At 34.3% G+C, this 12,682-nt stretch overlaps 1 protein-coding gene across 2 annotated transcripts in view; it reads right to left on the bottom strand.

The window, feature by feature from the left end:
- The window catches only part of LOC149838391 (WRKY transcription factor SUSIBA2-like), a 45,012-nt gene that overhangs the window by 29,371 nt on the left and 2,959 nt on the right, over window positions 1-12,682 (bottom strand). For both annotated transcript variants that reach the window (XM_090006554.1, XM_090006553.1), the window contains 3 exons: window positions 8,600-9,155; window positions 8,342-8,510; window positions 8,102-8,260 (listed from right to left, as the gene is read on the bottom strand). In XM_090006554.1, coding sequence (XP_089862680.1) covers window positions 8,102-8,260; window positions 8,342-8,510; window positions 8,600-9,155 — 884 coding nt within the window. The remainder of the gene's footprint in view (window positions 1-8,101; window positions 8,261-8,341; window positions 8,511-8,599; window positions 9,156-12,682) is intronic.

The following is a 12,682-nucleotide window of genomic DNA, read 5'->3' as shown; positions in this document are numbered from 1 at the left end:
AGTGTCATTATATGTAGAAAAGATATGTTTATTCACACATTCGTTTGTGATTTTAGCCCGTTGTTTGCATTATACTCTTAATCTAGTCGCTGATATACTTGATTTTTTAGTGTCATTATATGTAGACAACATATGTTTATTCACACCTTCGTGTGTGATTTTAGCCCATTGTTGGCATTATACTCTTGATCTAGTCGCTGATACACTTGATTTTTAAGTATCATTATATGTAGACAAGAGATGTTTATTCACACCTTCGTATATGATTTTAGCACATCGTTGGCATTATGATATTATTCTAGTCGCTGATACACTTGTTTTAAGTGTCATTATATGTAGACAAGAAATTTTATACAACCTCGTGTGTGTCTTTGGTCCTTTAGTGGCATAATGATTATGTTTTTGTTCTAGTCCCTGATACACTTATGTTTGAGGTTTAGAGGCCTAGGAGGTGATAGCATGTAGTCGACAAACTAGTGTTTTTTTAATTTATAAAATCATTCAGATTTTTAAAATCTCTTCGTAATTTTTCTAAACTCATTTGCTCTTTTATGAGAAATGGTTGTTGAAATTTTTTCATGCATTTTGCATTATATATGCTTTAGTTGCATGAGTTATTCCATGATTAATTGTTTTTCATAATTTGCATAAGGTTATGTTTTTCAAAGCATATATTCAATAAACAAATATATATTGCCCTTTGTTGGCTCTTTGTATTGTCTCATAGTGGACAAACTTATGCACTTTTTGTGCTTGTATTATGCCCTTGTGTCTTTGTGTTGTCTATGCTTAGACTTGTATGTGCTTTTGCACTTTGTTTTTGTAAATCCGCATATTTCATTATATGTTTTTCTAAGCATCTGGTTGCTCTTGAGATTATTCTCACTTTGTATTCCTTTTTGGTAAATTAGTGCTTATGCACTCCTATTGTATTTGTGTGGAATCGTGGATCATCATTGGGATCCCTTTTTGTATTTTCGCTTGTTTCTAAGTGTATGCCCTTGAAAGTATGTTTATTGTTATCACTTACAATTGGTCCATAAGTGACTTTTTTAGTGGCATGAATGATATTGCTTCTAAAAATGTAATTGATTTTTGTGTATTTGACTTCTCATAATTAAATGATGAAAATCATTTCTTGTATCTTTCATTCTGTAAAAAAATTTTGGGATTTAAACTCTTTTGTGGGTTATTTCGTCATGGTATTAATGATTGTTTGAAAAAATCATATTATAGGTCTATTATGCATTAATGTGATAAATATATGTGTGTATTGAATAATGCATGTTTTAATAAATGTTTAAAGTAATTAATGGGTTATGAGCTCATCCTTAAGACATTTTGTGCATGCATTTCTCCTTTTAATAAAATGCAATGATGTTCACTTATAAATTAAAACTTTCGATTATCTGTAAAGTCGAGTTTGTCAATGAATATCATGTTTGAAGTTAATGACTCTTCAAAATCAATTCTTTAAATTATTTTGAAAATATTAAATTGAATTATTAAATATTTTTTACATATTGTATGTTTGTGTGTTTGACCATCCTCTCTCCATAATTTATATAAGTATAGTTATTTCATGTTAGATTGTTCTTTTTAGATCTAATTGTATGTTTCTTTTCAAGCATTGGTGATATTGAAGATCCTCTATATAATGGAGTGTATGATTGAACACCCTTTAAAGAAGCACCAAATGGTTGAACTTTATGAAGTCTATGAAGACATTTTTATGTAATGGGGTTCTTCTTTGTAATTTCAAACTTACGACTCAATGTAAGTTTGAGGGGGGGCGTTAAGATGGATGTAATCTTATATGTATATATATTATTATTCATATAATATATATTATAATCAACTTGATTGACTAAGTCAACCAAAGTTGACTTTATATAACCGTTGGAGAGGGTCAAACAATTATATTTCTAGTTGTTGGATCCTCTCCAATGGCTAGAAGGATTCTCCCCTTCTCCCTTTCACTCCTTCCCTATAAATAGGAGTGTGTGTGCATTGTAAAGTGAGAGAGTGATGGGTAGTTTTCTAGGTTTTGAGTGTTTGAGTGTTGTAGTGAGGCTCTTTTGTAATTTTTTATTTTTTTTGTAATATTTGAATTTCATAATTAATAAAATTATTTATTTTTAAGTCTTGTGTTCTATGGGTATTTCCATTGTGAATGTGTTTAACTAATTGTATTCTTAGCTCATGGGATGCATGTCAGAGTGCATTAGAATTTGTACCATTTCATGACAGTAAAGTAATAGACTTGACTGACTTACTCGAACCAAGGTGATTCAATGGGAAGTCTTCTACTGAGGGTTGGGCAGGTGGGTTGAGGTCAGTTCCACCAGGGTTTGACTCGAGAAGGTGTGGACCGCCAGTACCCGGGTCGGTGCACACAACCTATTAGAGGTTTATTCACTAAGGAAAAGAGGTGAGAGGGATGAGCCCTTAAGAGGGAGATAGAGAGAGAAAGAGAAAGAGAAAGACAGAGAGACGTGAGATAGAGAAGAGAGAGGGGGAGAGAGAGATGTCCCTTAGAGAGAGAGAGAGAGAGAGAGAGAAATTCAGATTTCATTCAACATAGTTCAAAGCTAAATATAAGGCCTATATATAAGCCTAGAGGGGCCTCATAAAACCCTTACACAAATAACAAAAATATTTAAATGCACTCCTAATTCTAGTTATACCCTCTAGGAGCTTAGGCTAAATCTAGTCAGGCCCTCTTTTGACTAGTTTATTTATGGAACCTTGTACTCCAAAAATAGACTAGCTTCTTGGTCTTCCTTCTTCCATTCTTAGATCCACATTAATTCAACGGGCACATCCTTCATTGAGTTCCAAAAATAGAGAGATGTCCCTTGAGTGGGTCCCACCAAGCCCTTTAGTCCAAAATTAGGAGGGGTGCCACATAAATGATCCCCATCAACCCAAGCTCCTAGATCTTTAGTTCTGGATCAATACGATCCATATCAACCTATAAGCTTTTCCTTCATAAATTAGTAGGGGCCACTCAATTGCCATAAGATTGGGCCTAAAATGGATAAATCTGAACTCGATCAAAGATCAGCACGGTAGATTCTTGTTGATAAAAGCAACCAAAAGATAGAACTTTTGAACTGGAGTCAATTAAAGCAGTCCAACCAGTGACCCAACAAGTTGGCGGTAAGGAGTAGGATCTTCGAGTAGTCTCATCTTCTAGACTCAATTTAACATTAATTACTTCTGGGGTTTCTATCTTCTTATCATCAAAAATACCAGACTTAGTACAAATATTAGCAGCAAATTTCATTTAAGAAAGGATGTACCTTCTGGGAGAGTACGCAACTTAAATACCTAAGTATCTTGAGAAACCTAAATCACACGTATCAAAGTTTTTTTTTTAATATTTTTAATATCACTGATTCCTTGTTTATCACTTCTAATGATAATCATATCTACATAAAGTAAAAGAACAATCACCATAGAACCTGAACTTTTAACAAAAAGAGCAGTGTCAGTATAACAGTTATGAAACCCCAAATGAATCATCACATTACTAAATTTATCATGCCAAGCTTTTGAGCTTGTTTTAGACCATATAAGGTTTTTTTAAATTTAAGAATTTTACCTTTTTCAATGAAAAACCCCTACAGAGGATCCATGTAAACTTCTTAATTTAATTCACCATTTAGAAAAGCATTTTTCATATCTAGTTGATAGATGAACTATTTTTTAATAGATGCAATGGTTGTGAGGGTCCTAACACTAGTCATTCTAGTTACCGGGGTGAATGTTTCTTGAGAGTAATTAGCCTAGCTTTTTAACGTTTTAGAGACCTATCACTCTTGGTTTTAACCTTAAAAACCCATCTACATCCTATAGATTTCTTTCCTATGGGTAATGAAGTTATTTTTCATGTTTTAGTTTTTTCAAGAGCACTAAGTTCTATATTCATAGCTTCAACTCATTGAGGGAGATTTTTTGCTTCATTATAATGAAATAGTTCATGACAGGAATGTAATGCAAGTAGACATGACCTATATTTTGGTGTTAATGTGTCATAAGATACAAACCTATTTAGTGGGTTGGAGATACGATTGGATCTCCTAAAAAAGGTTTCCTCTAATAATGAACTTTGAGAATATTTTTCTAAAGCATTTAGAGGATTCCTTTGTTCATATCGAGCATAAGTTGGAATAGGTTTATCAATAATATCATTATTTATATGTGGGTCTTCTTTCACATTCTCATCACCATTTTCATTGATATTTAAGGGATTATCCCCTATGTCATCCAAAGAATCATCACAAGAATTCAACTCTTCTTGTAGCGAGAGATCAAATAAAAATGTATAATCAACTTTATTGTTTTCTTTGGTCTTCTCAAAACCATTTTCATTTTCCAAAAATGTTACATCTTTAGAAACATACATTTTGTTATTCTTAGGATCAAAACATATATATCCTTTTTGGTTTTTTCATAACCCATGAATACACATTCAATAGCTTTTGAAGACAATTTATCTTTTTTATGGAAAAGCACAAAACATCCGCAACCTATTGAAGTCAAGTGTTCTTTCAAATAATTTTTCATAAAGGGATATGTTTTGCAAGGACGATGAGACTATTCTATTTATCAAATAAGTTGATGTTAGAGTGGCCTCGGCCCAAAAACTTTTTTGAATGTCTTTAGAAATAAGTAGTGTCCTAGTGGTTTCTAAAATGTGTCTATGTTTTCTTTAGGCTAATCCATTTTATTGGGGAGTTTTAAGACATGATTTTTTGTGACAAATTTCGTTTAATTCTAAATAATTTTGAAACTCATTTGATAAGTATTCACCACCTAAATTGGATCTAAGAATAGAGATGTTATTTGAAAATTGATTTTTCATATTCATATGAAATTTTTTAAAGAATGAAAAGACATCGGATTTGAAATTAAGAAAGTATATTCATGCATACCTGGTGAAATCAAGGTAACATAATATGAATATCCTCCTTTAGATATGACGGGAGAAGGTCCCCAAACATCCGAATGAACTAATTCAAAAGGTCTCTTAGAGATAAAGGTTCTATTTGGAAAGGGAGTGAATTTCATTTTTTCAAAGATATAATCTTTGCAAACTAAATTTCTCTCATTATAAATTTTTTTCCCAAAGGAAAGAAGATACATCTTAGAGAAGCTTGGATGCCCAAGTCGTTTATGCCAAATTTCAATATCTTTATCTTGGACACAATTACAAAAAGAGTTTAGAGGAAGATTTAAATAGTTCATATAGTAGAGATATCTCCCTTCCTATAGCCTTGCCCAATCAGCTTTCCAGTCCGGAGATCCTATACGAAAAAACTCTTAAATGAGGAGATTTCACGTTCATGATCAGAAATTTGTGAAACGGAAAGAAGATTCAGACTTAGTTGTGGAATAACCCTTACTTTTGGCACAAAAAAGTTTTTAGAGGAATTTAAAGTTTATGTTTCATCGACAGTTGAAACATAGGAGTTTTTTTAATTAGTGCATAAGTCGGATAAACCATTCTGAAGAGGTGTCATATGAAAAGAGGCCCCCGAATCAAGGATCCAAGAAGACATACTTGGAGAGAAAGATAAAGCTATTGCAGAACCCGATGTGGATGGAGATTTGAGTAGCATTTGAAGTGTCTCCGATAATTGAGCAAGTGAAAAAGAATCTTTTCCTTTAATTGGTTCTTCCTTGGTATAGTTTCTTTAACCGAAGCAACTTTGTTCTTTAGGTTTCATATAACTTAGGACAATTAAGTCGTTTATGGCCCGGTTCATGGCAATGATGTCAAATGAGTTTTTTTTAGCCTCCATTATAGCTATTTTGTCTCCCAAAGTATGGAGGCTTGTAAGTTTTAACATGATTGTCAGGCTTGGATACAGCTAACACTTCATCTGCTCATTTTATCATACCAAGACGAGTTTCTTCTTGGCATATTTCGGCAACCGCATCTTCTAGAGGAAGAAGCTTAGATCTATGAAGGAGGGAAGATCTAACTTGTTCATATTTGGGCCTAAGCCCATGTAAAAATTGAAAAAAGTGTTCTTTTTTCATTTGCTCTCTTCTTAGTTCAACATCTTCACTACTAACCCACTTAGATTCAATAAGAGATAGTTCATCTCATAAGAGACTAAGAGTGCTAAAGTAATCATGGACACTCATATCCCCTTGTTTAATGGTACGTATTTTTTCTTGGAGAAAAAATTGTCTTACAAGATCTTTTTATGTATACATACCTTTCATGAAAAACCATGCATCATTTACCTTGCGAAATTTGGCTATGTTGGCACATATCTTGAGCTCAACATTGTTCATAAACCATGCGAAGATTTTGGCATGTTTACTTTTCCAATCCTCTATCTTGGATTGGTGATCCTCAATAGCTTTTGCTCGAGCATTTTCTTCTATAACCTTTTCTTGTCCTCCTTGCATTTTGGTAAGTTTGAGTTGTGGTTCCGGAATAGAGCACATCACGTATCTCCAAAGCTTTTTGCTTTTGAGGTTATTTTTCATGGCAGATGCCCCCGTCATGTAGTTAGAAACATTCAACTTAAGGAGAGATCAATTTTTTACTCATTCTCCATTGTGACTTAGAGAAGAAGGACAAAAGAATATGAAAGATATCTTCCACTTAAATTGCGGCAAGAGCTTTGATTACCGAAACACAATCTTTCAATGGTCACCTTTCAAGATACAAAGAACAAAACCTTGCTCTGATACCATGTAATGAAGTATGCGGAATTACAAGCCAAAGATGCAAAAGCATCAAATAAGTCCAATAATGGACAAATGCAAAAGTACAATGAGCATACAAGCAAGAAGTCCACAATGGGACAATACAAGAAGCCTTAAAAGGCAATGCCAACAAGTAAAAAATACAAATCTTATTAAAGAAGGCTCAGAAAGCTACATTAGAACAAAGGGGAACATCCCCTATTTATACACAACAAATAAGGAGAGGAGAGACCATTGGAGCTCCCTTGTAGAGTCGTTGGGAGCTCCCAACGGTCATATTTATGACTCTATTAGTGGGGGGGGGCAATGCTAAAAAGAAAATTAAAATAAAAATAAAAAAATAAAAAAGTACATTTGAAATAAATATAAAAACCTAAACTAGAAAATTAGTTGTTTCTAGAAACAACTATGTGAAAAAACGAAAATGCCCTTATCAGGCAAAGTAGACATATTATATATATATATATATTAACAAAATACACCATGCTCAAGCTTAAATTGGGCTCAATCAACCGCATCTAATCTTACTCAAGAATAGGGACATATATTATTTTAAAATTTACAGCCAACAAATATAACTTTGCAAAAGATATGTAATTCTGCACCAAGCATGCACTGATTAAACTTGTGACTAACATTTTGAAAGCTCAAGGCCACATCAATTTACAAAGCATACACAGATTACTCAAAGCACAGCTTCTAACAAGCATCTCAAAAAAAAAAAGACTGCAAAAGACATTAAAAAATGAAGGTCCAAAATTAGAAATTGTAATAGTTTTAAGCGATTAACTAAAAAATTGGGACATACTAAAATTTACAGCCAACAAGCAAAAGTTTGCAAACATATGTAATTATGTCTCAAGTGTGCTGACGAACTTAAGACTAGCATTTTAAAATCTAAAGACTATATCAATTCACAAAGCATACACAGATCATTCAGAAAAGGGCTTCTAAGAAGCATCTCACAGAAAAGGTATATCAAGAGACATTAAAACAATGAAGTCCAGACTTAAAATTTGTGACATTTAAGTGATTAGCTAAATTGATTGCACTATGATATGCAATCTATATTTTAAGGGCATTTTCTGAACATGAAAAGTATGATTTTTATGTATTTATATGTTTCAGAGATTCCAAGATAATATTCAGCAATATTCTCTTGCTGAAAATTTTCCCTGCTAAAATGAATATGTACCAAGAAATGATATGTGATCCATATCTTAATGGCGTTTCCTAGAACATGAAAGTTATTGTTTTTAAGTATTTACATTCTTTTTCTTTTTGCAGAGATCCACGATAGTACTCAGCAACAATCTTCCTGAAAATTTTCCCAGCTAATAAGACATGCATCAAAAAAACCAAGACAAACCTTGGGTTAGGGTTTCCTTTCACCACTTTCTGCCCATATTTGCGCCACCTATATCCATCATCAAGGATATCAACTTCACTCAGTGTCTGTACTACAACCCGTGGTTCACGAGTTGTTCTGGTAGTTGTAGTGTTATCCAGAGAAACAGCTTCCATTTTCCTGCTCACAAATTAAACTTGACCACTGGATTAGTTGGATAAAAAACTCATAAGATTACCATATCTAATGTCATCTAGAAACCTGCGTTTTGATTCGGGGTCATCTTCATCAGCTTCATCTCCTAATTTATCTCTGTGAGCACCAGCTCCTTCACCTTCATCATCATCACTTGCTGATACAGAAGACAGTTCAGGAGTTCCATTTGGCTCTAACTGAATAAATGCCTGGCCTAGGGCATTCAGTGACTTTTCTACAATAGACAATGAAGGCATGTAACTATACACATCTGAGGAGAAGTATTAAAACAGTACAGATTATCCATCAGATCCATTTATTTACCTTCTACATTGTTGGATTCTTGCAATGCTTCTGGTCTGTTGTCTCCTTGTGCAATATTAGAAGCACCAACAGCCAGTCGACGGCTTGGCTGAGGTTTAGGATGGTCATGTACGCCTTCATAGATAATGGAAGTAACCAAGCCATCTTGAGAGCGCTCCAACTTCTTCTTCATATTGCAGTTTGGATGAGTACATTTATAGTAACTCCGTGGGAACTCGCATCCCTTAACTAGCTTCTGACCATACTTTCGCCAATTGTATCCATCTTCAGATGGTCTCTCAACAACAGTCAAAGGAGCACCTTTTTTATCTAATGACAACGGTTGGGCCTCAACATCAGACCCCTTTCTAACATGAGATCCATCTGAAGAAAGATCATCAGGTGTACTCGCATTTGAAGTAACCACAGGAACAGGTGCATCACAATCTGTAACAGAAAGTTTAAGATCCTGACAGGGGACAGACATGTTCTCAATCTTCACAGATGTCCAAGGCTCCGCCTGACCCTGACCTTGAGTGTGAAAAACATTCTGGAACTTTTTTAAATGTGAGTTACCCTGTAAAGAATATGAACAAAAGGTTAAAAGTGTAAAGCAAAGGGTGGATGTAGGGGAAAAAATGGTGACTAATAACCAACTTGGCTGAAATTAAAGAAGAAAAAGAGGAAATGAAAGGATGCTGCTGAGTCCTTTTCAGAAAGTACACTTAAGCCTCTAATTACGCAGTCTATGTAACTGAGATGTCTCAGGAAAAATACAGTTGTTTTTTATGCAAGCCATGACATGGAAAGGAGAAATATCTTGCATCAATGCATATTATTAAAACGACAAACATGGCCATGCCATTCGGTGCTAGCGCATCCACAAGCCCTTGCTACATCCGTACAGTAATTCAAGTGATTGAAGGATAATACACTTTTTCCAAACTAGAGAGTTTTTATTCTTCCTTTCTCAAAGTAAAATAAAAAATCCACTGCCTTCGTGACAAAATATTAAGGAATAAACCAGGCAACAAAATACTGAAGATGAAAACAATTGTCTGGAAACTCTCAGGACACCCGCTTATTTCATAAACGAAGCTCAGCCAGGTTCATAAAGTCAAACACAGAACCAACGAATAAGGATCATCTAGCCATGCAACACTACAAACTCGGTAAAGTGCCTAAAATATAACTACCTACCAACAAAACTGGAAAACACATTAACAAGTCTGTCAGAAACTTATCAGTTTGTTCTCGTCTAAGGTCAAATTGGAATATTGATTACTCAGTGGTAAAGGTTATACCAATCATTGAAGAAAAGCAGCTGGTAACGTTGCAGAGTTCTCCAGAAAAAATTTTTGTCAAATTCAGGACATGCACGAGAGAGAGAGAGAGATGACAGTAAAATTTTATGTCGGTTGTGTTACTGAAGCAATGGTGACAAGTGGCATATGAAACTATTGTCTGTGGATAGACATATTAAAACACACACACACACACACACACACACACACACATATATATATATATATATATACACACGGAGAGAGAGAGGATTTGGAATTTTAGTTTGTCACAGAATGTAAAAAAAGGCTCAAGAAACATGCTTCACATAACAAAGTACTTTTCTTAAACAAAAAGAGTTTCCGTCTCACCTCTCACATATAATTTTGTGTAAATGGTATTATGCATCACTATTTTCTCCCAACTTGCACTCTAAATTACCCACCATGTTCGCACATCTCTAACTTTATGAAAGCTTGCGATAATGATGATATTGAATCTAGATGAATGCAATAAGAGAAGAAGAAGAAGAAGCAAATGGTAGAGAACTCTAGAAGAATTCCATTAGCTTCAAATGAAAGCAAGATACATCCATATAGGGGGGCGCCCCCTTCTCTTACACTACAAGACAAAAACTATTGACTTTAGGGTAATATTTCATGGACAAGAATACCCCTGATAAGAATGTAATGTACAAATAAATATATGAGAAGGGAAAGCACACAAGTAATTCCTCATGCCATAGCACAAGGGCTTGCCATCATGAAAAAGTATGCACTAACTCATACAATATTTAGGATGGGTACATCAATATACCCCATATAGTGTGACAATTTTGGTACTGGGTGCTTGTGGATGTTGCTATATGTAGACATTATATAACACACACATGCACTGAGCATTTCTCAAGTATATCTTTTAGCAGATTTCTCTGTTTGCAGCAAAATTTATACCTTCATTACATGCATGTGGAACATAAACAACCCAGCTGCACCTTCAGACCCTTCTTTCGAAAAGCAACCATGTCATACCGCTTACCAGTAGCTTGTACCTATGTGACATCTTGTACAAGCTGTAGCTCATGTTTCACACAATCCGAAAAGCAAGACTTGATGAAGACAATCAAACCAACAACAGCAATACAATAATAATAATGATAAATAACAACATTAATAATATGTTGACATCGTCATCGTCATCATTGTTGTTGTTGCCAACAACAAAATTGAAAATCTAATGACGAAGATGATGACAAATAACTCAGACACGAACAGGAAATCCAATAAAAAGAGAAAAGGGCTCAAAGATATTGAACTTGACACACCTCTTGAACAATCAAATCAGACATGAACAGGGAAATCCAAAAAATAGAAAAGGGCTCAAAGCCTCAAAGATATTGAACTTGACACAGCTCTTGAACAATCAGTGTAACATGGTCCTAAAAATTTAAAGTTCAACAGCTTCGATTCAACACCATGGTGAAAGCTGAAAGTTCAAACATCCAAGTTGAGCAAATTAATGTCAAAAGGCACAGCACATAACTGATGAGATAAACAAAATTGCATACTACTATAAAAACGCAGAGCCTTGAACAAATTTCTTGACTCTGAATAAACAGTCAAATTTCTGGTGAACTTCATGTTTGGTTGGAATTGTTCACAGAACCCATTACTAAATTCATCGAAGTGACTCATAGTTTTTTCTTGAAAATAACTTGATCATACAAGAGTTCTCAATAGGTTTAACTTACATCGCGAGTCGACAGATGCCTAAACAATGCACAATCTCTCCATATTGTATAGGCATTTCCCATTTGAAAAATTACCAATTTCAAAGCTCACAATGCTCCCCTTGTGTACACTCCCAGATACCCTATTCAATCTATATCTAGTTGTTTGGTACTCAGACCTTAATCAAACTGTACAAATGACAATTATGTTCCCAAAATCAAAACTTGAACTTTAAAGGGATGATTATGATCACTGCTACTTTCTTTACACTTTTTTGAAGAAATTACAAACACCAACATTACAAACTAGAGTGCTAGAAAAAAATGAAACCCTCGGTTCAAACAATAAGTATGCTTGCAGTGCTCAAATTTGTTACAATGTGAAGGCTGAAATGATGCCTATCAAGATAAGAAGACAATGGGAATGGGTGTCCATTGTAAGATTGGTTATAATGGATACTACACATTGCTTAAATCATAGTCATGCCACAATTGCATGATATAGCAATGTGATGTTAAAGTGAAAACAAACAAATTGTAGCAGAAGCAGACTTATCTTAAATATAGCACAAATAGAATTAGAAGGCACCTAACAATGAGCAGATACAGTCAACAAATCTCAAAATTGCAATATCCTGCATGATGAATCTTTTTCTCCTGGCCATATTGAAAGGCATTGAAAGTACAAAAAGCAACATAAAGTTCATGCAACACTCCCAAATCAGGAATGAATCAGGAGTTTATGATGTCTCAGTTATAAGCATCATAAAGTTCATACAGCACTCCCAAGTCCACAATGAATCAGGGTTAAAATGTCTCAATTAGACAACAGGAAAAGAAATGTCAATGTGTTGCAAAGGAATTGCAATCTCATCTATTAAGTGGAACTGAGGTTAAGTCTACACATAACATCAAAGAAATATTGCTATTGCAAAACATTGCTATAATAAAGGATAATACAAGAATTTCCACAACAGTTAAAATTTTGGTTTGTTTCAATCTTCTGTCCAATAGTTACACGGCATACAGATAACACACAAGAACAAGCTGGTGCATCAAACTGAGAACTCATAGAGGTTTTTTATTATAAT

This window comes from Nuphar pumila, chromosome 5, assembly GCF_984573655.1.
Source record: "Nuphar pumila chromosome 5, dmNupPumi1.hap1.1, whole genome shotgun sequence".
NCBI lineage: Eukaryota > Viridiplantae > Streptophyta > Magnoliopsida > Nymphaeales > Nymphaeaceae > Nuphar > Nuphar pumila.
This window is presented reverse-complemented; position numbering and strand designations above follow the sequence as displayed.